This window comes from Eleginops maclovinus, chromosome 12 (genome assembly GCF_036324505.1).
Source record: "Eleginops maclovinus isolate JMC-PN-2008 ecotype Puerto Natales chromosome 12, JC_Emac_rtc_rv5, whole genome shotgun sequence".
In the NCBI taxonomy this organism is placed as follows: Eukaryota; Metazoa; Chordata; class Actinopteri; order Perciformes; family Eleginopidae; genus Eleginops; species Eleginops maclovinus.
This window is the reverse complement of record NC_086360.1, coordinates 22,032,072-22,058,280: the sequence shown is the minus strand read 5'-3', so window position 1 is coordinate 22,058,280 and position 26,209 is coordinate 22,032,072. Positions and strand designations below refer to the sequence as shown.

General features: G+C 41.3%; 3 protein-coding genes across 4 annotated transcripts in view; 1 reads left to right on the top strand and 2 right to left on the bottom strand.

The window, feature by feature from the left end:
• Window positions 1-217: 217 nt before the first annotated feature.
• On the top strand, window positions 218-5,998 carry mtx3 (metaxin 3). Of its 2 annotated transcripts, XM_063898122.1 has the most exons (9): window positions 218-304; window positions 1,366-1,435; window positions 1,774-1,850; window positions 1,970-2,062; window positions 2,148-2,330; window positions 2,421-2,497; window positions 2,958-3,115; window positions 3,360-3,448; window positions 3,614-5,998. In XM_063898122.1, exons 1-9 carry the CDS (start codon window positions 224-226, stop codon window positions 3,707-3,709), a joined length of 924 nt encoding a protein of 307 aa, XP_063754192.1. In that variant the 5' UTR covers window positions 218-223; the 3' UTR covers window positions 3,710-5,998. The 2 variants fall into 2 exon arrangements, with proteins under 2 accessions (XP_063754192.1, XP_063754193.1); XM_063898123.1 differs by lacking the exon at window positions 3,360-3,448.
• A 983-nt stretch (window positions 5,999-6,981) lies between these two features.
• On the bottom strand, window positions 6,982-19,714 carry cmya5 (cardiomyopathy associated 5). Its single transcript, XM_063897493.1, has 16 exons — window positions 19,484-19,714; window positions 17,957-18,593; window positions 15,047-17,800; window positions 14,744-14,891; window positions 14,113-14,693; window positions 11,668-11,763; window positions 11,300-11,518; window positions 11,185-11,207; window positions 10,856-10,980; window positions 10,612-10,746; window positions 9,987-10,133; window positions 9,654-9,801; window positions 9,250-9,383; window positions 8,998-9,115; window positions 8,061-8,237; window positions 6,982-7,964 (listed from the first exon to the last, which is right to left on the bottom strand). The coding sequence occupies exons 1-16, from the start codon at window positions 19,597-19,599 to the stop codon at window positions 7,712-7,714; spliced, it is 5,811 nt and encodes a 1,936-aa protein (XP_063753563.1). The 5' UTR covers window positions 19,600-19,714; the 3' UTR covers window positions 6,982-7,711.
• A 605-nt stretch (window positions 19,715-20,319) lies between these two features.
• Window positions 20,320-26,209, bottom strand: part of tent2 (terminal nucleotidyltransferase 2) — an 8,058-nt gene continuing 2,168 nt past the window's right edge. The window contains exons 3-15 of the mRNA XM_063897491.1: window positions 25,887-26,003; window positions 25,502-25,754; window positions 25,283-25,397; window positions 25,121-25,209; window positions 24,963-25,020; window positions 24,719-24,785; window positions 24,528-24,604; window positions 24,302-24,430; window positions 24,163-24,206; window positions 23,792-23,928; window positions 22,547-22,638; window positions 22,363-22,442; window positions 20,320-22,258 (exon numbers count right to left, since the gene is read on the bottom strand). Coding sequence (XP_063753561.1) covers window positions 22,172-22,258; window positions 22,363-22,442; window positions 22,547-22,638; window positions 23,792-23,928; window positions 24,163-24,206; window positions 24,302-24,430; window positions 24,528-24,604; window positions 24,719-24,785; window positions 24,963-25,020; window positions 25,121-25,209; window positions 25,283-25,397; window positions 25,502-25,754; window positions 25,887-26,003 — 1,345 coding nt within the window. The 3' untranslated portion in view covers window positions 20,320-22,171. The remainder of the gene's footprint in view (window positions 22,259-22,362; window positions 22,443-22,546; window positions 22,639-23,791; window positions 23,929-24,162; window positions 24,207-24,301; window positions 24,431-24,527; window positions 24,605-24,718; window positions 24,786-24,962; window positions 25,021-25,120; window positions 25,210-25,282; window positions 25,398-25,501; window positions 25,755-25,886; window positions 26,004-26,209) is intronic.

The window sequence follows — 26,209 nt, the reverse complement described above, 5'->3', positions numbered from 1 at the left end:
CACATTTAATTTTTGATCATTCCTATTCTATGTTTAATGATTTAGTCATTTGATGTGTTACCTACAATGTGACAATGTGTATATAAATATCCAATTAAAAGATTAATAACTAGAAACGTTTGTATTAAATAATATTTGTATAGAAAACATTGATTATTTTTTTCCACCTCTGATATGACAGGTATTTCGTGACGTCACCTGCAGCGCCTTCCCTGATTCAAACATGGCGGCTGCCATGGAGCTGAGATGCTGGGGAGGAGACTGGGGTTTGCCTTCTGTCCACACCGAGTCACTTATTGTCCTGGTAACGTTACCCTCCGCTTTTTAAACAAAATATACGGTTATTATATCTTGCATTGCTTTCAAGACTAAATGTATCTTCACGTGGTTTATTTGCGTCTTCTCTGTGTGTCTCTGGTTAGCTCCCATGCTAATTTGCCTGCTGCAGTTTCAGACTCTTCAGAATAGGAAACATTATTTCCGGTTTCATGTTTGCAGAGATGCAACATATTTGTGCTCACTGCATGTTCTGTCATTCATGTGGGACTGGCTGTCAGATATCACTCTTTTGTAACAGAAATGTGGTCCTTCAAGGTCAGCTTGATGAGGCTCTGGTTTTAATTAAGTGGCTATATTCACATGTCTCTCGCTAGCTAACGTTAGGTATCTTCAGATGTAGTGATAACCTTGTCAGAAAAATGAACATTGTGTAATTGTATGGCTATCATCATGTTGCCTGTCAGTTGATCTCTGCAGTTTCAACTCCTGCCACAAGGTGACAAGTTGACTGATTTGTGCCCAAGAGGATGCTTTCCTTTTAAATGTATATATTTATACTAATGCATTTGTTTTGGGTTTTGGTTTATTTTTCTCTTGTGTATGTCGTATAAGTACAAGAATGAGTCCGAATTTATCATGAGGAGTCCTGAATTGATATCATAAATATACCTAGTGTTTTTACTGGCCAAAAACAAACATCCAGTGTGTGACATTCATTATTTATAATTTTCCAAAAATGAGAACAAGAAAATTAACTCGTATGAATCTTTGAATCTCAGTGTTCCCAAAACGATTATTCTGAAAAAATTACAGGAATAATTTGATTAAGAAAAAAACGTTTAGTTGCCGCGATTTTTTATTTAATTGGTCATATTTTTAGTTTTTCAGTTCAGTTTTGTGCACATTTTTGTTCTATTATCTTAGAAAACTGTACATCTATTGAAGTATTACAGTCCTTCACTGATGGTATAAACAGTTCAGGAAGTTTAGTCCCAGCATGACATTTATGACAGACGTTGAAATCGTAACTGCAGTAAACGTTTTCTCTTTTTACCATCTTTCCTGATTTATGTTTTTTTTTTCCAGGCATACGCCAAGTTTTCAGGGGCGAAAGTCACCGTTTCTCCTATAGACTGGACCTGGAGAACTCTAACAGGTGGGCTGCACCTTTCTATAATCTAGCATTACATAACGTTGTTGTTCAGACACCACCTGGGCTGTAACGGTGAATCCTTTGATTGATAAAGGAGTATTTATGATCATATACAGTACATATGCATACTTCAAATCACACAACAATTAACACTCCAATTGGCGTGGACATTGACTTTTTGAGGAACCGAAAATCAAGCACAAACAACATATACATAATAATACTTTTACAGAAAAACATAGTTTATTACTAGACGGTAAGACTAATCAAATAACATGATCATTGAGTTCCTCAGATTTTTCTTGAAGTTTAATATCTTTTTCCTGATATTCTACCTGCAGGGACAGTCCCAGAGTTGCTGTGTGGAGACGTTGCAGTTCAAGAACCAACACAAATTCTCAATTTCCTGAGGAAACAGGTGAATAAATGCCAAGCTTTCTCCCTGTCCATCACCTGGTCAATAAATCTCCAGACTCATTAAACAGATTCCAAATATCAACTGTCATGTTTGTGTGTTTTCATTTTTTTGATCTGCAGAGGTTTAATGCTGACTATGAACTGTCAGCCAGACAAGGAGCTGACACCATGGCATACATCGCTCTGCTGGAAGAGAGACTACGACCAGCTCTGGTACCGTCCACTCTCTGCTTGTGTCCTTACAAGAACTGACCTGTGACTTCCGTTCATACTTAAAGTGATGCTTTGTGTCCCACAGTTGCACAGTTTCTGGGTGGATGCAGAAAACTACGTGAATCTGACACGGCCATGGTTTGCATCACGCTCGCCATTCCCTCTCAACTTCTTCGTCCCGGGTCGCCTTGCCAGCATCGCCCTCTCCCGCATCCTGCTAACCAAAGGAGAGGCGCCGCTACACCGAATCACTGAGGTGGAAGGGAAGGTAAATATTTAAAAATTGTTTCATCTCTGTGTTATTATGACTGCAGAGTACTCTTTCTCACAACCGTACATCTCTCATTGTCTCCCTCAGCTCTACAGTGATGCTAAAGAGTGCCTGAATCTCCTCTCCTACAGACTGGGAACTGCAACCTACTTCTTTGGCAACTCGTGAGTTCTTAAACGTCATTTAAAGGACCATAGATGCAGCATTGGAAATGAATACTGAGTAGTTTTATTATTTGTTATCACAGACAAAAGTATGTTTATGTCATTCAAAATTCATAGACTCTGATAAGAAAAAGTCATATAATAGAATGTGATGTGAGGTTATGTACATGTAGGTGCAAAGCTATTTGACAAACAAAAGTCTGGAAACATTGAGATTGAAATATTGTCTTTTCTTGTAGATTTTTTATTTTAGATGTCTGGTTAGGAGTTTATACTGATGTTAGTTTTCTCCTTTTAATTTTTAACGTTATGTTCCTCACATTAGAAGGAATGGCACTTGGACTTAGAGAATGTTTTCAAGTGTTTCAAAATGATTCATTGTAAATCATGTTTAACACACTGTCAACTTGTGTAATACTATTTTCATATCTAATTGCCCTGTATCTCCTTTTGTTTGTAGGCCAACCAGTCTGGACGCCTTTGTGTTTGGCTTTTTGGCTCCTCTTTACAAAGCCGGTCTCCCCAGCAGCCCGCTGCAGAGCCACCTCCAGCAGCTGCACAACCTCACAAGCTTCTGTGACAACATCCTCGCACTCTACTTCAACTCTGAGCATCCATGTAAGATCTCTGCACACACTGGGAATACTCACACACTTGGTGAAATCTACACCCAAAGATGAAGAGGATGTTAGATACAAAAACAAGCACATTCATAACTAACATCATCATCAGGATTTTCCTTCTGCTCACACTTCTGTTTCTTTGCATCCTTGCCTTTGTGTCTGCTTTATTGTTCTAACACTCTCCATTGATTCTCTGCTATCTTCTCCTGTGGGTGTCCCCATACTCCTCTTCTCTCCAGGCCCCCCCCCACCTGTTCAGGAATCAATGGATGCCAACCTCCAGAAACTAACTCAGCTTGTAAACAAAGAATCCAACTTAATAGAGAAGGTGCTTCTGCTTTCCTTTTGTCGGTTTCTTTGCATGGGTTCATGGTTGCATTTGGCAGGTACAGTCTCAGCTGTACTGAAAGTATACACAATAAAGTCTCTCTCACTTACTCATTATCATAATGCTTTCTGCTTATGTTACTAACTGAAATATCCTGTACTGTAGATGGATGACAACCTCCGCAGCAGCCCACAGCACAAACCCCACAGAGCAGAGCCCAAACCCAGCCTGGCCAGCGAGAAGAACTTCACTCCTGCATAGTCCCCGACCTCTCCACCCTGATCCAGCCGAATGAAAGGGAAGGTGCAGCTCTGAATCTGACTCAACATCCCAAAATTCCCCCAAAATATCATCCAGCTGAACTATAGCTTGAAAAGAAAACCTAATAATGGAAGTATGACTATATCATTATCTATTATTGTTATTATATAAGACACTGTTTAACCTAATGATGATAGATTTCAAAGATGCTGGTCTGAGAGAAGGAAAAGTGCATGTTGTGGTGATGGATGGAATGCTAAGAAGTGGTGTTTAATGAGAAAGACACAGAAAGTCTAAATGAAAGCTGAAGGAAATGAAAAGACCAGCAGGAAGAGAGGAGGCCCTGTGTGCCCTCTGAGTGGACCTCTTAAAGCAATAGTGTAGGATTTAGTGGCATCTATCATTTTCCATTACTGCCAATAAGGCTTCGTTTTTACTGAATAGTGCGGCTCCACTCCGCTCGCCTCACAGAATTTTCTTTTCCACTGCGTAGGGTGTCGAACAACTGCAGTCTTGGCTGATAAGCTAAGTTAAGCCTCCTTGATGCTACCGTGTAAATGGGAGACTTGCTGAATCTTTTCAACTGCAACAAAACCTCAATCGTAAGGCGTGGTGTACAGCTAAGTTTTGCCCTCTGCCATTTATAAAAAAAACCTGGGTGTTAAAAGAAAAGCAAAAATGCAATCGCTATTGATAAAGCAAACACCATAAATCCCCTTCATTCCGTCACACTGGTCACTGAACGTCTTCTTCCTTTTGTTCCTGTAAGAAATATATATTTCTTTACAATCATTTTTATATTGAGAATATTTAAAGGTATAGCATGCAGTATTTCCTTAAAAAAATATGCATAGACTCCCTCTTAAAGACCACTTATGGCCCACTACAGGTGTATGGAGATGTATCAGCAGACGCCCTGCCCTCTGCCAGTATTTTCTCCTTATTTTTCTGGGGGTCAGCCTTTGTTGGACACAGCCAAGAGTTTGAGGTTGGCTTTTAGCTTGCCGTATGTGACGCAGCAGGTGTTTCACTTTGTGGTCTCCCACTTCTGGTGTCATTGAGCTGGGGGTAGGTGGTGACAGCTGTTTTACAATCGGCAAGCAACAATTCCTGCATAGTATGCCTTTACAGATGTCACTAACATATAACGTTTGTGCTAAAGCTTCTACATTTGTTTATATATCCGATGTTATTCCGGTTTATAAATCTGTGTTTTACTATGAAAGGTCCCAGATCCTTTAACGCCGCTCCAAGCAAACATCCTCCTACTGTATCTGCTGTAAAAAAGAGAAATCTGTAATTTTTAACGAGTTAGACTAATGAACAGTAGGTGAGCGGTCGTGACTACAGGAATATCCTAACACTAGTTTGCTTTGCTCTCACCGCCTCTGCTTTGTAAAGATGTATATTTGTAAATATGTTCCTGATTGAAATCAATGCAATGCTCCCTCTAACAGAGCTGAACAGCTTCTTCACACAGTTATACTTTCTGTATTAAGCTATTCATGCACAATATGTGGGACACATTAAGTGTGTGTATGAGATAGTTTTCAGAAACCAGTGTGTCTCTTAAATATAATTTATTGTTTAGGCAACAGACTCTGTATCATTAACATACCACTGACTGTTGTTGCCATGGTTCTCCACTCCTGTGCTATCTCTGTTTGATTTGATTTTCTGCTATGTTGTATCCCGTGCCTATTTATCGTGTTAACTGAAATGTCCCATTTCGTAATGTCTCATTAGCTGCCTTTTTTCTTATTTTAACTGTCTGCATTTCTGAAATTGGATAGTAAAATGAGTTGCCACTTTCTTTTTACTGTTTTGTTCCCTAATTTTCTCACAGCCAAATGCATGTTTACTCCATATCAACACGTTCATAGTGACCGTGGGTGTCTGTCTAAAGGAAACAATACTTGTAAAGATAGTTTGGCTCATGCAAATGCCAAGAAAATCACATCATTGTTACATTCTCTGCGTGTGTGTGGATGTGTATGTTTCCAATAACAAATCTTATGGACCCCGAACAGGCTTGTGAGGAATACATACGGGTGTTGTGTGCCTACACTGCTGCAAGTGTCTTTGTACAATTGTCAACATGTTAACGGTGTCCTTCATAGTTTTGATAAGTAAATTATCTTCATCATTTCTGTTTCTGTTCATTATGTGTTCGCTGGTAACGACTATCATCATATTATTGAAATACAAATAAGATCATCCAGCTGCTGTATCACCACTGTGTTTTTTTCTCCCAAGCAAAATAAACATTCAACTTTTAAAATTGTACAACAGTCAACCTGAAATTATGAGCTGTTTACAACGCATGCAATTGATTGGGTGATTTTCCAGTAGAAGATTTCTCTGCTGCTCATCGTGCTTTCTGTAGGATCAGCTGTTTATGTTTGGAGGATAGAGAGCTCTTTGTTTGGTTTTGGCCTTAGACTAGGAAACAATGAGAATGATCAAGCTGTACGGTAATAACGCATGCTTACCATCATCAGATATTGTCTAAATCCCCCATCCATGTGAGGGAGAGGCTTATCTTGGCTGGTGTTGAATAGGTGGGGCAATGGGAAAAAATGAGCACATCTGGATCTGTTGTCATTGTTGTTTTTTTGTTCAAGATATGAATGTTTTGTGTTAGCAACCTTTTTAATTTCAGTGATTTGATGTCACTTGTATCATCCCTTTTTGCTCAGTTAGTAGTTTGTAGAATAAACCATATCCTAAAGCTTTAAATAACTCTGAGTCACTAAAGCAGTCGTCTGCAGCAGCAAGACTGGAGCCTTACTTTCCACTGCAAGAGAAAAAGATCTTCCTAAATTCGATTACACAAATATTCCAGCTTCCCAACCCAGTGTTATCAGTCCCATTCTCAGAGAAATGGGGCTGTTAATTTTCAAAACGCTGTCCAACAGATCACATGGAAGCCATCAGCTGTTCCCTGGCAGTCTTTATGTATTAACACCACAATCCCTTTCTTCCTTTCACTCCCCCCCTCTCTGTTTCCCCAGAAATTAGGGGAAAATGGCTGGAAAAATAGTTTTGCGATAATTGTTAAGACATGTCCTCTGGAGAACCGTGTAGCTTGTCAGTGAAGCGTATGGCTCCCACATCCACAGTAGCTGTAAGTCATCAAAACAGCTAATAAGTGCATGATAGATTTTGCAGGAGTTGTTAAGAACTAATTTTGAGCCAATATCACAGCCAATGGAGTGATGAGGCCCTCTGGTGGTCGGTGTATGGTAAATGAGCTGAAAACAAACAAGCAGTCCGGTTGTGCAAATAGAAAAATAAACATGTTAATTCAGCTCAGATGTTAACATCAGATTACACAGAAAGAAAAACAATTCATCTCCTCTTGCAACCAGTCGCACATAACAAAATATAGAAGAGGTGACATCTGATACAAAGGTTATTTACACAAATTCACAATATGAAATACAGTTCAAAAGTGCCACAGTATGTTTCTTGGAGCTATAAACTCCAAAACAATAGGCTTTACTATACTATACTACACTATACGAGTACAATACGTATTTGACTTCTATTAGGTTTTAAATAAAGAAGGAGAAAGCAAAAAATGAGTAAAAAAAACAATCACATCAGCAAATGTTATGGTCAAATTTACAAAATGATCCAAAACATTGCCTTTGACCAAACAAAAGAAGACACTCACCTGTGAGAACAAATGCAAGGCACTACTTTTCTATCCAGTTGTTTTTCATCATTACTTTTTCACTGATTTTGGTATTTACAAGACAGTTTCTGCTTAAAAAAGGGATAAGGGTTGGGTTTGTTTCTGGTTATCTGGTGGTTCAGAGAAGATTTGTTGTTGAGGTAAACTAAAAACACACAAACCAATGGGAGAAGAATTGGCATCTTTTACATCCTGCCTTATCTGCAGATTTCTCAGTGATAGTCATTTCAATAATTATACGATGAGATCCTTCGAATCAAATTATGTCCAATGTGAGCTGTAATCTCTTCAGAGTGTGAAAGCTAGCTGTCCTTGGTAAACTCAGGCACCTCCTGCATCATGCTGACCTCCAGGCTGCCCGGCATCTCCAGAGCCAGAGCGGGCTGGCACGGCTGGGTGAAGCGCTGGCAGAAAGAGCCTAACAACTGCCCACTGTGGGCGTTGTAGAAAGACAGACGACCAAGCTGGTAGTCCAGGAGAGTGCCCACCCGCTCAGGCATCTCGACCACAAACACACTGGACTGGATGTCATTGTGCAGCAGCTGATACCTGCTGCTGGACAGATAGAGAGAGGAGAAAAGAAAGGGTTTGGACCAGCACAGTGATGAGAAGTGCCGTAAATAAGGCAGTGGGGGAGATCTTTATGCATACCCTGTTGGTGTTGGGATGCACTGCAGACACCAGGACAGGCTGTTTTCTCCCAGTGGGCTGTTTCTATCCGCTGTGCTGTTTGCCACTCCGATCCTGTAAGCTGTGCTCCCTGATACGACGGTCTCCCAGTAGTAATGTCCATGTGCCGGCAACAGCTCACCCAGGATGGATGGATACCTGGAACACACACTCTCAGCTTCAATGCTTCAATGAAACTTAACATTGTACATTATATTTACTTAGTATTCCATTTCACTGCATTATTTGTACGTTTGTATATTTCTCATTTTTATTTTTAGTTCTAATTATTTGTCATTTGTTATGCTTCTTCTTTTTGTATTTCGCTGCTGCAATCAAAAACATTCCCAGTTTGGGATTAATAAAGTATTTCTGATTTCTGATTTGATTTACAAAAAAACAGGAACAACCTTAAGACATAATACAGATATGTGAAAAAGGACACCCTGATAGTCTATCTAAAGCTTGAGAATAGAGGCCAAGACACTAACCATATAGCATTTAAAATATACAGTATGTTTCCTATCATATTGTTGTCTTTAGAAAAGTAAACATATTATACATGCTACCTACAACCCACCTAAGGTGACTAAAGGACCCGAAAAACGTACTTCCCTAACCCTGACAACTGAACTACATGGTCCCAAGATATTCATAACATCAGTCTGAACACAACAGGTACGATATTAAAAAATACAGATGTTTAGCAAATGGGAGTAACAGCATATTTTGAATTAGTATAAGAGTAGAGTTACTAGTTTAGAAGTCACCAACCATTAAAGGTAATGAAGCTTACATATATTGTCGTAGCAACTGCTTCCTTAAGATCTTTTAAAAACAGACACAATTAAAGACGAGTGTATTGTTCTCAATATTTTTCCAGATCTGTGCAAACCAGGCTAAAGCTGGCTGATCTCACTGTTTGTCTGTAGGTTGTGTGTTTTCGTGTGCGTCCTGAGAGTAGTGCACAGTGGTCTCATCCACCGACAGCTCCAGAGCGGGGTGAGCTGAGGCCTTCAGCAGGTGGAACCTCGTCCCTGAAAACAGAAAAAGGTAAGAGAAAATTATAACATAACACTTTTAAAGTAAACTATAGGAATTCTGTTCAGTTTACGTAATTGTTTAAGGTTCGATCCAGACAGATTTACGGTGTAAACTTGTGTTTAGTTACCTTTGCTGGAAATGAGGGCAGCCTCGCTCTGTTCGCTGGCTCCAGACTCATTCACAGCTTTGATGTAAAACAGATAATTCTCATTGGGCTGCAGGAGAACCTTCTGTTCACAGCTTTTGATAGCTGAGATGGACCTAAGAGTATGTAACACAGACATGCACACATATAGATAAATAGAATAATTGTGAAAAATTACAAGTTAAGCTTTTATTGATATTAATGTAGGGTCATGTTAGGTGTTGCATTAGCAGAAAGACAAAAATAACTACAGCAAGAATGATGTTTTTTTATCTTTACATTTTTATATCAGATATAGTTTCTTTCTTTCCAAATATAGATTTATTATTGCAGATTTTCCCCTACGTATATACATGTACAGTACATGTACCTATCTGTACACCCACCTGAGCCCCTCTCCCTCCAGCTCATACTGGCGGCAGTACTCCAGGGTGTAACTCTGTTCTGGAGTTAGTTTTCTTGAGCTCCATCGCAGCGTGGCCGAGTCCCACATGACAGTACATCGCTCTGTGTCGATCGCTGGCACTGATGGAGCTGTCACAAAGAGAACAAGACGTCTTTAATAACTTAACATTTACTTTTACCTTTGAAAGTCTTGCTGGACCCCAGAAATGTTGATATAGTAAAATCACCAAAATGATCAACTTCCTTCTCAATGGCAGTAAAAAAAAGACCAATGTTGTATTGTTATGACTTTTTGCTTCGTGGTGTGGACTGACCGGTTCTGAAGGTGAGTCTCTCGCTGGGCAGGGAGCAGCCTGTGTAGTTGACGGCCATCACCCACACCTTGTAGGTCTTGTCAGGCTCCAGCTCCTCCAGCACACAGTAGCTCTCCTTCACCGTCACACGGTACTCCTCTGACACCGCTGCGGAAAACAGCAGCCACAACACTCGCTCAGTATTTATACAATCAGAAAGTCAGTGAGAAAAGTTAAAGTTAAGTTCACCCTAAAAGCAAAAATACATATATTGTCCTTTTATCTCAAGTGAAATGTATCACTCTAGGTTGTTTAAGTCTGAGTTGCAGAGTGTTGGAGGCGTGAAACTGGCTATTGTCTGCTTTTTCTACAATATAATCAAACTCCAGTAGATGGCACTTCACACATGGTGCTCAATGCGCCAAAAACTGAGCTTGAAAAACTCAACAGCAATGTCTCTTTCCATAAATCATGACACAGTTTTAAAAAAAAAATTGAATTAATTGCATTTTTAATGAAAATGATACATTAACTTTAATTTCCGTGAATCAGTTTGGATGGTACATCAGTAGATGGTGCTATTAATAAAACATGGGAGCACTATGCACATCTATTCAAGTGTAAATACCATCCTGGACATATTTACCTCCTAGTGGATCCTCCATGCAGTAGACCTGGAAGCAGTCTATAATGTCTCCAGAGTTGACCCTCCAGTAGACAGTGACGCTGGTGCTGGTGGCTGAGCCCGGCTCCTGAGCCTGCAGCGTGGGCCTCTGAGGCACTGAGGCGCACAGAAATTCAACATTAATTTAACTGTTACATGTATGAAAATAGCACAATACTTGAAAATGTCAGGTGTATCTGCAGAGAAATGTTCACTTCAGACCAACCTGGGATTCCTTTGCGCTGTGCGAGGTTAGAGCTGGAGGTGTTGCCCTTGGCGTAATCCTCGAACACTAGCAGGCCCTTGGGACCCAGCTCCAGTGACATGGCTGAGGCCAGAGCTGCCTTAAGACTGATCACACAACCACAGCATTTAGCCACAACTACAACCCTGTGACAAAACATGTAATTTTTCTATCCTGAGCAGAGCAAAAGTGAAATCTCTGACTGCGTTCAAGCAGCAGATTGTATTGTTAATCACTTTCTAGTCGAATGTTGATATAAACTGGTTAAAAGCCACACTAACTCATCCTCCATTCATTAAAAAGCACATTACCTTGCATGAATTTCATCAGGTGACTGGTGGGAAAACAGATTCAAGAAAGAGTTATTATATATCATATAAACCCTGATAACTGGACAGATTTGATCATCAAGCCTTTGGGACTCACCCGAGCGTCAGTCTCAGCCTCTCTGGCCGTGGTCTCCAGAGTGGCCTTGGCTGAGTCGATGCTCTCCTGGAACGACACAATCTGGTCGTATAGCTGCTCCAATTTGGCTTTCTTCTCCTCCTCCATGCTGACAGACATGTTGTTGTACTGCTCCATCACCAGAGCCATCATCTCCTCATTCTGCGCCTGCATCGCTGCCTCGCTCTCCACAAACTGGTCCTAGTCAAAAAAAGAGGAAAACAGAGATTTTATATTTACAAATGTTCACAAATGAAATAGTATGTATTATGACATACATATTATTAAAGCTAGTATTTAAAAAAGGTATTGTCCCTTTTTGTATTAAATGTGGCGTAACTTTGTTTTACCTCAACAGAGTTGTAGGCCAGTTCGAGCTCAGACACCAGGTCCTCGATGTTCTCCGACCTGCCCTGAAGCTCTGAGATCCAGTCACTAAGCTTCTCCTGATTACGACACAAACATGATGGTCAAACATAATGTTTACATCCCAAAGCCTTTGACAACAAGATACAGCTTGGAATATAAGAAAGGTCCAAGTCAAAAGAATACTCTAATGTAAATATGTACATTAAAAAACACATTATTTTGAAATCGTTTGATTATTATTTAGTACGATTTATTTATTATTTATTGTTAGTATTTCATCTTCTGCTGTAGTCCTGCACCATTAAACGTTCCGTATGTAACACATCTACGATGGACAAGATGAGAATCAATCAATGTTTCATGACTGACCATACAGATCAAAAAACAATTACAGTGCAAAACAATCCCAAAAATGTACATATGTGCAAATAAGTATTGTCATAAAACAAACTTGTCATAACCCTTGAGCAGGATTAAACTATCCTGTGAATAAAAATATGTAAATTGTAAGTTTGTAAAGTGACACATGACAAACAGGACATGGGTGCATTCTGGTTTTACATTGATAAACATGTTGATATTTTGGATAAAATGTAGCCTATTGCAGCTTTAAGGGTAATAATCAGGAAGGATATTCTGGGAGGAAGAACCGTGCAATCCCCACCCAAACACTGAGAGCTCACATTAAAGGCTGACCGCCACTCCTCTAAGGGTCAAAAGACAGGTGTGTGTGTGTGTGTGTGTGTGTGTGTGTGTGTGTGTGTGTGTGTGTGTGTGTGTGTGTGTGTGTGTGTGTGTGTGTGTGTGTGTGTGTGTGTGTGTGTGTGTGTGTGTGTGTGTGTGTGTGAAGAAGAATGTTGGAGCATACTTGCACACGTCCATGTCTGAAGAGATGAAGCAGACGGGCATCATACATTCTAGCTCAGAGAACTGGACTCAAAACTGTTCTGCAATGTTTTCTAGTTAAGTAAACTTTGAGTTTCCCCCTCTGTGGAGAATCTGAATAGACTGCATTTCTTGGTGCTGAAGTCATATTTGCATTTTAGCTTTAATATTTGCTTCTAATATCATCTAGAATATCATCTAGGACTAACATTTGATCATCTTCACTGTGTTGCAGGTTATTTCTTTAATTTAGATGCTAGATACTGTGATTATTTATCAAACGCACACTGTCAAGTCATACATGTTCTCTAAGCTGCCCGCACAGATTATAGGAAAACAATAGAAAACATATACAGTACATATATCTGTGAATAAAGGGCTTAAGGTACGAACTTGCAGGTCAAAAACTGGGCCGATGGTTAGTTAAAGAGCAAAACATGTTGGATTGTGATAAAAAAGCAAATGGCTAACCCTGTGCTGACCTGCTGACCCAATCGGGACAGTGAGGAAGAATAGTGTGTGTGTGTGTGTGTGTGTGTGTGTGTGTGTGTGTGTGTGTGTGTGTGTGTGTGTGTGTGTGTGTGTGTGTGTGTGTGTGTGTGTGTTAACCGATCACATATCAATCTCCTCTTTAAGATGTCACACTGGACCTTTCCCCACTTTAAAGCGGAGCATTACATCACAACGGTTCAATGTGCTTGGCTGCGGGCTGACAGCAGAATGAGAGTGTGAGGTCTGCCAGCATTAATAAAAGGTTATAGCCTACTCACTTGGGATCACTTTATTTTACAGAGACCCACACTTATGCCAGCAAAGAGTGTGATAATCATAACCCTGTGTTGTAATAATGCTGCTCAAGCATATGATGATGATGAGCTGCTGTTTCATTGCAGCATGCCGTCAGACATCAGCACTGCTTCTGGGTTGTTTCAGCGGTAGCGGTCTGCAAAATATGTAAAAAAACTAAACCTCGGGGATGCTGGGAAATCTCTGAGGCCACAAACAGAACAATTTAAAAAATATATACCGTAATACTGATATATTTCGTAAATGTTTTGCTCCAAAATGTTGAAATATAGTCATTTAGATGATTTTTTCCATTTTGCTCAATCCTTTAAGAAGTGTTTGGTGTTATATCTAATTTACTACACTGTGCATGTTAACTAAGTACAAATACAAATACATTTGACTAACGGCATACTTTTAATAGTTATTGATGGTCTACATTTTATTTACTACCGCTTCATAAGTAATTTATACCTACATAAGTTATACATCAATTATGTTTGAATTTAATTACACAACTGGGGTCGATCTTTATCTCTTCCTCTAAATAAACAGTTTTTCCACACACCGTTAACACCCCTTAAAGATATATAAAAGATTCATATCCATTGTATTAAGTACACTCAGACATAATTGTCTGTAGCAACCTCCAGAATCGTAACCAGTTACAATTCTTGCTTATAAGCAAAGAAACATTAGCTGATAAAACAATGTATGTTGTAATAGCTGTTAAATATAAAACATGTTCCCATTACCTTGATTTCCTCATAGGCCTGGTCAGTAGCAGTCACATCGTGGTCGTGATGCTCACCGGACCGGCAGTCGTCCTCTGACAGCAGACACCCACAGGTCAGACAGAACCAGTCCATCCCCTGCAGCTCTGCAGCCAGCTGGGCCTGACTCTGCTCCTCTTCGTCGATAATGTCATAATCAGCCTCAATGACCTCTTCTTCAGGGGACACACCAAAGACTTTCTCCTCCGCCTCCTCCATCTCCATCTTCTCTTCTTTCTCCTGACCACACTCCTGTTTTGGTTCCTCTGCATCTCTGTGTGTTTCAGGTTCAGGCATCTTTTTCCCATCCTGTTCAGATATTATCTCATATCCAAGCTCCTCAACAATGTCCTCTTGAGCCTCAACATCTTCCACATCTTGCTCCATCTTTTGTTGTACATCCTCTTTGTGCAGATCAATCTCTGGAAGGAAATCCTCTTTAGCAGGGCTTGTTTCTGGGGCATCTTCCACAGTGGGCATATCTACCTTTTGTTCTACATCTGCTGCTTCTGACTGTATTTCCTCTTGCTGTAGCTCAGACAAATCCTCCTGGGGACTGAAGGCTCCTCAGAGTGGAAACAGCACCCTCATCTTCTATAAAGTCCAACTCCACCTTCTGCTCCTCTGCTTTGCCCTTCTCCGTACGTGCTGGAGGAGAGTACCCTGTTGTCTAACACTTCTCTAGGTAGTGCATCTTCCTGCTGTGCAACCTCTGGTTTTACTTCCAGTTGAGGCTCTGCCATTGTTTCTTCATCGGGAGCCTGAAGAGTCTCTCGACAAGTTACTTTGGTTTCAGGTTCTAATGGAAGTTCCTCCACAGTTCGTGGAGGAGAATACCTATTGTCCAAATCCTTTCTGGGTGGTGCATCTTCCTGCTGTGCAACCTCTGTTTCCAGTTCCATCATTGTTCCTTCACTGAGAGCCTCAAGGGTCTCTGTGCATACTGTTGTGGTTCAGATTCTACAGTATGCTCCTCTCCAGTTGCTGGAGTAAAGTCCCTAGCATCTACTTCGTTCCTGGGTAGTGTTTCTATCTCTGTAACTTCTGGTTGTACTTCCAGTTGAGGCTCCTTTATTGTTTCTTCACTTGGTGCCTGAAGCGTCTCTGGGCATGTTATGATGAGTTCAGGTGCTGGAGGGGAGTACTTAGCGTCTAACTCATTTAGTGGAAGAGCATCTTCCTGTTGTGTAACCTCTGGTTCTACTTCCAGATGTTTTATTTCTTCATTAGGAGCCTGAAGAGCCTCTATGCACACTGTGGAGGGTTCAGTTTCTATGGGATGCTCCTCCACTGATGCTGGAATAGAGTATTTAGCATCTAACTCATTTTTGGGTAGTATTACTATCTCAGCAACTTCAGGTTTTACTTCCAGTTGAGGCTCTACCGTTGTGTCTTCATTGGGAGCCTGAAGAGTCTCTGTGCATACTGTGGTGGGTTCAGATGCTATTGGATGCTCCTCCACGGTTGCTGGAGGAGAGTCTATCTCATTTCTAGGTTTGACTTCCTGCTGTGCAACTTCTGGTTTTACTTCCAGTTGAGGCTCTACCATTGTTCCTTCTTCAGGAGCCTGAACAGACTCTGGGCATATTGTGGTGGTTTCAGGTACTATTAAAGGTTCACATATGCTGTCGGGTTCAGAAAGAGCTACTGTATCACTTATAGGCTCTGATAACTGACTGAACTCTATGTCCATCTCTACAGTTTGTCCTTTGGGAACAAGGAGGATGAAGTCATCGTTTATATTCACCTTCTCCTGAGCAATACTCCCAGTGTCCTCAGCAGGTGTTTCCTCTTTTACTAGAGGTGTGAGCTCACTGACAGGAACTGACTCATGCTGTGTTTCCTGTGAATCTGTCTTGACTTCTTCTGGCTTCTCAGGTTTGGTTGGTTCACTTGAAATCTTTGCTTTAACCTCTGGCTCCTGATCAGCTTCACCAATATCAATAATCAATTCAGGGGACTGGCTCTTGATGGCGGTTTCATCTGTTAGAGTGATGTCCTCTACTTCAGGAGCGGCTGTTTGGATGTCTTTTGTCTCAGTACTTGTTGCTTCCCGAAGATCAATCTGAACTTGAGTTTGGATTTCTTTTTCACCCTCTGCTTTTCCAGTTACCTCCACTAACGCATGTACTGCAGAATCACAGTCAGTGATGACCTCAACAGGTGCAACATCCTCAGGAACACCTTCTGTTGCTTCTTGTTTCCCACAGATCGATGTTTCAGCGGATGTCTCTGTTTCAGTAGAGGTGTGCAATTCCTTTCCTTCAGTCCCAGGTTCTTTTGCTGCGGCAGGAGCTTCTGCTATGGCCTCAATTTCTGCCTTCTCATTAGCAGCCACAATCTCAGTTTCAGCAGTCTCCTCAGACAAACTCTTCTTGGTGGTGAGTTGAGGCTCCTCACTGTCTACGGGTGCTGCAGCAGCAGCTGTCTCCTGTGTAGCGTTGACATCCACCTGAGCTGTTTCTTCTACAACTTTCTGTGTCTGGCATGGCTGCTCAGTTACAACAATGCTAGTTGACTCTGCTGGCACATCTCTTTGATGCTCCTCGCTTCCCTTTGTTATCTGTACTTTACTGTCCAACTGTTGAGCTTCAAGAAGTGGTTTTTCAGTGTGGCTCTCAGAAGGCTGGATCTGGTCTTCCTTCACCACATGTTTCACCTCGTTGTCCTTCATCTGATCATCTCCAAGTTTAATCTCCTGAACTGAGGCTACTCCCACAGCCTGCTCTTCAGTCCCAACAGAGAGTTGCATTGCCTCCTCCTTTTCTGTCTCTGCAACTACTTCTCCTTTCTCTTCAAATGTTGCTGATTGTAAATCTTCACTTTTATCTTCAACAACCTCCTGTGTCTTTTGTTCCTCTGTCTTTGTCTTGTCCTTCTCTTCTTCTTTGTCCACTCTTGTAAGACATCCAGTCATGTCAAACCTACTCTGCGACCATATAATCCTTCCCTCCTTCTGACCCTCCTCTGACTCTGGTTGAACCTCCACCTGGGGAATATCATCCTTCAACGTAAACTTCTCCAGGTACCCGTCCGTCTCCTCGGAATCTGAAAAACGTCTCTTGTAAGTCTTCTCAGATGAAAAGCTCTCTGGCTCAGAGCGTTCCTCGTCGCTCTTCGTTCTCTCGCCTACAGCATCCTCGTAAAGGTCCGAGTACATGAAGGACATGGCGGTGGGCTCATCCAACAGGATTTGGTCGATGATCTTCGGGGGTCCAGAGGAGATAAAAATGGGCGTGAGGATGGTGTCTTCACCCCCAAACAACACAGAGCCTTTCTCCTTCACAGATCTCTGGCTCTCTAGTCTTATTCTCATCCCACCCTCAGCCTCGTCTTCATTGCTCCGCTGCAGCGCATCAGCAGGAGCTCCTTCTCCGTAGAAGACCTCATCCAGGTGATCCTCAACTATATCCACATCTGTAACAAAGACATAGGAGTCCTCCGATGCAGAGAGGCTTTCTGTGGCTGACTCCTCAGCCAGCTCCTCTACTTTGGGCTTTGCAGGCTGCTCTTCCTCCTCTTGCAGCTCTGGATCTAGTTCCTCAGGCACCGCCACATCAACCATGGTGAACGGTTCGAAGTAGTCTATGTCCACTGCACTCTCTTTCTGAGTGTGTGCGTGTCTTTGCTCTGTGTCCTCTGACAGCTGAGAAGAGTCTTGCTTTGAGTGCTGAGAAAAGATCACAAGAAGTGTTTTAAACCGCATTTTATCATAGAAAACAATGTATAAATTTCACTTGAATAGCAGAGAAAGTCAATAGAAAAACAAAATGTGTAAATACGTCATTATAAAACACATAAATCAATCAGATAAATCAACTCATACCTCCTTGTGATCCAGTATTTCCCCCTCCTCCTGCACGGCTTGATTCTGTGTCCAGTCAAGGATGTTTCGGGACCTGATCATCGGTGTCTGGTCCAAATAGGACAAATTGTCCTTCAACTCTGTGCTCTCTTCCTCATCCACAGTGGGAAGTTTGGAGGGGACTCTGATGTTGAGAATCTCATAACCCTCTGAAATCAAACTAAACAGCTGTTGATCTTTGTTTTTGATTTCCTCCAAGTCCGGCTCGGTTTCACTTTTCTCCTGTTTAATATTAGGAAGAGAAACCCCCGCCATCTCCGGTCGCTCCACTCCCAGAGCTGAAGCCGACCTCGAACTACCAGGTCGGCTCAGCCTGTCCCCAAGCCTGCTCCTTCCTCCGGACCTTGTCCTCCTGCGGATTACTTTCTCCTCATCAAAGACGATGGTGATCTTTCCTGCGGCTCCAGGGCCCTCCATGCTATAGGATTCAGAGATTGAGCTGGTCTCAGAGGCCCAGGGTGTAGAGCATCGGCTAGAGGCTGTCTCCCAAACAATACCGCTGTCCTCACTCTGAACTGTCACCATAGAGAACGATTGATCCACCATCAGGCACTGGAGTTGTGGCTTTACAGACTGGTCCTGGACAGCCTCTCGCAGACTAGAAGTCAGAGAAATTGACAAAGTTAGAGTAAGAGAGCTAGGTGTTTGTGCAGGAACAGGAAGGGAATGACTAAACAGTGTGCAAGAGTAGATCCTGTTGGCACAGCTTTTGAAACCCAAGCTGAGCACAAACCAATGAATCAAAGCAAAACATATTTGTACAAGATGTGCCAGCATGGAAACAACCAACACCAATTCACTTTTTGCACCTGAGGCAACTAAGCTGAAAACGCATTAACACCCACTGATGTAGCCTTAAGATGTTTCCTTTAGAAGTGTAGATCTCTGGGATTAAAACCATGTGCTGGGTGCCAGGCTGCCAGATATAAGTGACGAGCTGAAAAACAAAATGATGAAATGTGCACTGAGCTGTTGCTCTTGCTATCAATACAGCTCAGCCCCTGCAGGGTTACAGAAAGGTGACGTCCCAAAGCGTCATTTCTGTAATATTAGAGAAGAGATGCCTGGCCTTCCCAAATACATGCAACATATCAGTGTCCTTTACTATTTATGACATGGCAAGAAAAACTACAGCAGCCAGTATGAAACATGATAAATAAGATGTAAAATATGGGACGGTGAGTGATATCAAATGATAGAATAGAGCTGTTCGTAATGCCAGACACTTCCCTGTATGAGCTGAAGAACAGATGTTATTTTAATATGCGAGATGAAATGAGTGGACTACTGCTTCGTTTTACTTTGATACGCTCTTCAGACGGACACAAGACTTATCTTTTTTTCTCTATGATTAAAACGCATTGGAGCTAAGAAGCCCAGGAACAAGTGGTTTCTTATAGCCTTCATTCAATATTTTTGATCACAATATCTCTCAGTTCACGCTAACATAAATAGGGACAATTTCAGCTTGTAAGATGTGTAAAGCACCTGTTTCGTAGTTCCTCCACTTCGTCTTCATCGTCCTGGCTGAGGGCCTCCGAAGCTTCGCTCCGGACCTCCTGCAGCTCGGTCATCTCCGAGTCGAGACTCTCACACTCCTCCATCTTGGTAATATCCTCCAGCTCTTCCTTTTGCAGCCCCCACTGTGGTTTTTCAGTGAATTTCAGAGTCCTCTTTGAGTTTTCAGACACCCTGATTTCGGAGGAGTTGGTCTGCCTGTTTGTGTCATTCTAACTTGGGAGCAGTCCATCTGACTCAGCCCGGGACAAAAATAGGCTGAGAGGGGAACGAGAAGAGGGGTGTGGAGCTAGAGAGGGGAGCAGCGAGAGAGGGGATGTCTCACTGGGTCTGATAGATTGTTGTTAGTGAAATTAACAAAAGAAGTTAGGTGTCAAAATTGCCATTAAAATATTCTTGTACATTTGGGGAAATCATCAGTAACTTGGTCGGTTCAAACTGAATTAGCCAGTGGGACTTTAAGACCAAAATCCCCTCACTAAGTTAAATATAGGTTGTGTGCTGAAACAGTACCCCCTCGTCCCCCTGCTGCTGGTGGCAACACTTAACAGACAGACACACACACACACACACACACACACACACACACACACACACACACACACACACATCGTGTGAGTTATCTACCCCCCTACCAGTGCTGGCACTATACAAAAACCATAAAACAAGTCTAATAAGGTGTCAAACCACACAACAAAAACGAACCCGTGCACAAGCGGCCAGGGGAGCCTTCAGAGAACATTTGAATTTTAATTTGGATATTCAGGACATAGAACATCATCCTAAATGAGCGTCTATATTCTGCATTACCTTGAGGACACAAAAAAATACATTAAAATATCAGGTGAAAGGTATGGGATGGTATTTGTGCTTATGGGCAATGTTTCAGGTTAAAGGGGCCCTATTCTGCTCATTTTCTGGTTCATATTTGTATTTTGTGCCTCCACTGTGACATGTTTGCATGTTTTTATGTTCAAAAGAAGTTATATTTTTCTCAATAATGCCTGTGCTGCAGCACTTCCTTTCAGCCTCTGTCTCAAACCAGAGATGCAGTCTGCTCTTAATGGTTAGCTGGACCTGTCAATTGCTGAGAGATGTCCCGCCCCTTATTCTATCAGGTACAACACGTTACATAATGATGTGATTGTCTCGGAAAGAAACAAAGGAATCCAGTCGAAACTGCGGGAGAGAACCTCCCTCTTGTGATATCTTTGGGATTTAAGCCTTTGCAGACCATTTACATGCACAAAAACATATAGAACAAACTAAAGGAAAGGGAAAACCCCAAAATGCACAATAGTGCCTCTTTAAACATTGTTTTCGTGGATAAAATCTCTGATCCTGATACAAGGTGATCAAATATGATTACAAGTTATTACACACAACATAAAATTAAAAGATGCCTCAAAACCAAATTTGTCAAATAAGCTGTCAACACATCTGATTATGAACAAGAGATAAAAAAAATCAAGCGAATGTACTATACTTTGAACTTCTATCAGTTCCAATGAGTCTATAGCTAATAATCAATTGGGTTTGTCATGAAGCACAAAAATATGAAGTCAACACAATCATCATCCTCAGATATTTAATTTTTTAAATAAACATTTAAAAGTTCAGCTTTGTACAAAATGTACAAAAGAGAAAATATAATCCAAAGAAGAAGAAAAAAAGTCACAATGAAGAGCAAATTATTTAAATAACTTATGTACTGAATGATCAGAATAATAAAGGAATAGCGTGAGCTTTTTCTCCAAATAAATCAAGGAGATACTGACCTAAAATGACACAGCATGGGTCTGTCAAGTATAATGAATACAGCACATCAGGAGCAATGATGAAGAAGTGAAAACATCCAGAGTGTGGCCCCCCGCAGCCCTCTAATGATCCCCAGAGTCACTTAAACAATAACACCAACTTAAACAAGCTCAGTATTAAGGGATTTTAACAACTTAAAGATGATGATAATGAAAAAGGAGAGGACAGATGTAGAAAAAAAATGTCTACAGATGTTTAAACCCAGGATAGCTTCACTACTGACCTAGAAAAATAGAACGAAAGGCTTTGATATTAGAAGTTGGTCCAAACAGGCTGTAGCCTACAAACTGTACATATGATGCAAAACTATGGCTCTAACAATGTGGATATAAACCTAACTGAGATAAACTGTGTTGAGAACAGTCAAACCAAATGTTGGTGCTTCCATTTAATAAGGCTTCGAACACATTGCAGGAAGTATTTTGTCTTTTCATCCTTTTTCAATATTCCTAACTATTTTCCAGTTGTGTTGGGAAAGAGTGTTATGTAGCAGCTATAACTATCCTTAAAAACACTGACCATTATTATCCTGCGCCAGTGCAGCGTAACCAAATGAGGATTTCAGAGCCCTCAGATGTCACCTTAGAAATCTTGTATTTGTACATTTGGCTTTATTTATTTGAAGTCTTCGAAGCCTTTGAATATGAACCAGTATTTTCAACAGGTACTGCGGCTGGAAAAACACTATGTGGCCGGTACCAAGGCAGCGAGAGCATTCAGAGTCTTACATTTTTTTTTCTGGCTTTGAGCACATCCGAATGGTTCTCTCTTTTGTTTCCGGGGAGAGGCTTCTGTTGAGGTAGAAGAGATCCTGTCCGCTCGTCTAATGAGAGAAACCCCTTATCTCCTGGATGACTCCTCATTAATGATTTCTCTGACTGGGAGGATGGCGTTCAGGTCCAGCAGGTCCTCTAGTATCCGATATGACTGCGCAGAGAAAAGAGAAGCAGAGGATTATGAATAACTCATGGCTGGCCCAGAGGCAGCTAAGAGAAAAGAGGAGAAAATACAGCGTAGTTCTTACGACGTACCTCAGCAAACTCAGCTTTGATGGCGTCAAACTTGATCTTCTCATGGACTGCTCTGGCCACGTTGTTTCTTTCAAATGGTTCTGCAATACAAAGCATTGCTGTGACCCACAGGATATGTAGCATTAAAGGGGACATGTGTGCCTTTAGGCTCATGTTTTTGACACATTGAGGCGCAAGTGTTTACCTTCCACACAAATGAATTTGTTTCTCCATGTCGGAGAGTTGTTCTTGGGAAAAGCTTTGGCCTCTCGAACAGAGATCACCTTCGTATCCCACCTGCAAGACAGAGAAATACAAAAGCAGGGGAATTATTTAATGCTAATAAGAATTAAAATTAACACAATGAAAAAGGTCCTCAATGAGCTAAAGTTGAGCCTCAATGAGCTAAAGTTGAGCCTCAATGAGCTAAAGCTGAGCTATTAAACAACAAAATCAGCACAAACAAGGCAATAGATTCTGTACCTCAGGCTCAGTTGGTTTTACTTTCATTCAGTGCAGGTTAAAAACAGACGAATTAAACTTGCCTAGCAAAGATAATGTGGATATATAGCGTTCATATTTCTTTCAGAGATACAAGATTGTTATGTGATAGACAAGGTTAGCAAAGTAAATCTTTAGAAAGAATACAATGAATCTGAGTCCTGAGTCGACAAATAGTCTGTCTTTGTCATTTAGGTTTTAAATGTCAGAGCTTCACGTAATACACCTTATGTTCACTGTGATGGATTTAAGTTACTGCAAATTAAATTTGATAAATTATAGGTTTATAATTTGGAGTTGATTTGAATGAATGGCTGTTCAGAAAGTAGGAAAATGTGTTGATCACTGTAAAAACTTGCATTAACATAAAGCACATTTCTGTAAATCAAAGGCCAAAAAAAGCAAAGTCAATCTGTGCGTGTTTGTGTAGTGAGTTTTAGTCAACCTTGCGACTGCTGCTTGACTAGGTTGGCAAAAGGTTGGTAAACGTTCCAAAAAAAAAGGTTGTTCCAATAACTTTGCACAAATTGAAAGATAATAAATACATTAATATATATTTCATTAAATTTGTGCAACATTTTCTGAACCTAACATTTTATATAATATATTATTCTGTGTTACTTCCAGTTAATTTGAATGTAAGTTCCCATCTTGAATACTCCTGGGATAGTGCAACCCTGTGCGTGTTACGGTAACACATATATCGCAAACACAGGGATCATGGTATGTCATGTTAGTGCCAAGGGTCCCACCTGCTCCTGCCCCTCACCCAGAAACATGACACCAGGGAAGAGGATGCAGTATAGAGGAGGGAGAGAAGAGATGGGGGAGTGGAGAGGTGGGAGAAGTTAGTAAGAGGACAGGAGATAAGGAAAGGGAGCAAGAAAAGGAGGGGGCCAAAGAACCATGGGTGTATCTGAAACACTAGACTCAGAAATGTGGCGTCTACCTGAAGACCGTGGCATAGTATTTGAGAAAGCCCAGAAAAAGCTCTCCAAGAGAGGACTGGTTGCTTGATATGTAGGGAGGGATGTGTTTGGGCCCCTCTGGAACCATGTCAATGTCGATGAGGGGATAAAAAGAGTCCTGAAAATCAAGGCACAGGATAAAGAACAACGACTTAAAACAAAGCTCATTATGTGACTCATTTGTGATCAATACAGAAAAGTCAATATGAGGCAGAAATGTCTTCTTTTTTTTAGTGATGGTAACTGTATGCGTGCTAAGGCGTTTTCTATCATTTGCACTTCTGGTATTTAACCTGGATTACAATGGTAACAATAAGTTAAGATGAATTGCAAAAACAATGGAGACACTTACAGGGTAGTCCATCTGTAGAGAGGGAAGGACAGGTTCATTGAGAGCTGTCGAGAAAAGAACACATACAAGATTAGATTCACATTTAGTACTAAATGGAGAAAAAAAAGGGTTATTTGCCCATGTGTGTGACTGTACTGACTCTGGAGGTAGTGCAGGACCAACAGCACGAGCGTGTAGCTGCTCAGCGTTCCTTTGCTGGCATCGTTGATTCGATTGTGTCGGGCCCATTTCTTGACGACGAGGATCATGGGTCTTATCCTGAGTTCAGCTGAAGACATCACACAAAGACAGCAGGTCAAAACAAGAAGCCTTAAAAGCGCTGCTTGTGAACAACAGCTGGAGCAGACTAAAAAGATCTCACCCACCAAAGGCATAACTCCTCAGAAGGAATGTGTTTCTGATGCCCACTGTATTGTTGAAATTCAGATCAAACTCTAGATCACTAAAGAGGGAAGGAGTAATAAAGGAGTCAATGAACAATGCTTTCTCACTTTCATAATGTTAGTAAAGTAATTATATAAAAGAAAAAGAGCTTAAATATCAGTTTTGTTCCTACCTGCCTTTCTCTCTGAACCTGAGGATGGGCACTTTGGCTCTGATCAGCTGAGTCCTCTCTACATATGCTATCAATCAAAATAAACATCATGACAGTTATGGTTGTTTTGGTTTCATTTCATGTAAACTTGAAACTCTTTCTTTGAAGGATGAATAGCTCCACCTGGTGGACTATGTGAAAAACATTCATTTGTCAACATAATCAAAGTATGTTCTTTATTTTGTATATATTTATTATGACTCACGTAGTGACTTGAACAACCTTTGGAGGACACTGAGGACGTTAATAGGATCGTGTTTTTTCTAAAAAAAGAAAACATGTAGGTGTTTAAAAGGAAGTGGTTATGTCTGATTGTACACACACATTTTGGATGACACACAGTGCAGAGTCAGAGATACTCACATTTCCTTTGATAACCAGACACATATCAGCATCACTGCTCCTGCAGCCCAATCCGTTCATAGAAGATCCAGTCAGGTAAAGCCGAGCCACTGTGAGAAACACACTGAGTGAATAAGGACGACAACAATTGAGCATGATTGTGATTGTGTATTTCATACACACCTGGATAGACACCCTGTATGTCGTCCTGCAGTCGTGTTCGGCACAACTCCTTTCGAGCCAGATCAGGAGCTTGCTGTTGGCAGGCCTCGAACATCTCCAACATCTGACAGCTCAACTGAGGACACAAACACATGCACACTAAGAACTAAGCTCTGCTGTGTAGACACATAGTCAGATGTGATGCAAACTGCAGGTTAATGCCATTTCAATATAAAGTACCTTGTCCCTAGCATAGGCCTGCAGGCTGTTGAAGTTCTCAGGGACATCTGTCCTCTGAGGGTGGATGATGGCAGGTGTACTCAGAAAGGAATGATCATGACCAACAAAGGCTGATCTCGATGACCCTGCCACCGCCCGGTCAGGACGACGAGGGGGAGGCGTTTGAGGTACAGTGGGGGATGAGTACGGGTGGGGATGGGACTCAATGCGTTGGCGCTTTACAACATTAGGGCTGTATTCGCTATTCTGTCTCCTGGAAGAAACACAAAAGGAAGTGTTAGCAGTCAGCCTAAAGGCAAAAGCTCATAAAACACATCTGAGTTTAAAGACATAATATAAGGAAACACAGATTGTCCAGCCAGGATTAAATGGTAAAATGACATACTTGCGACCATTGGTCATGTTTGGTGTGTAGGGATGATGGACTGGACGAGGGGCTGGAGGTAGTGGCCTGCCTTTCCATTCATATGTTGGAAACCTCTGTGGTCCAGGACCATGGAAGCTACCAGACAAACATGTTTACAAATAGATAAGCAAACAAGTAACCCGAATTCAGAGGTGGGAGAAGTGATCGGATCTTGTACTTGAGTAAAAGTAGAAGTAACAGAGTGTAGGAATACTCTGTCACAAGTAAAGGTCCTGCTTTCAGAATGACACTTAAAATTAAAAAGTATTACCATCAAAATATACTGCCAAAAGTAAAAGTAC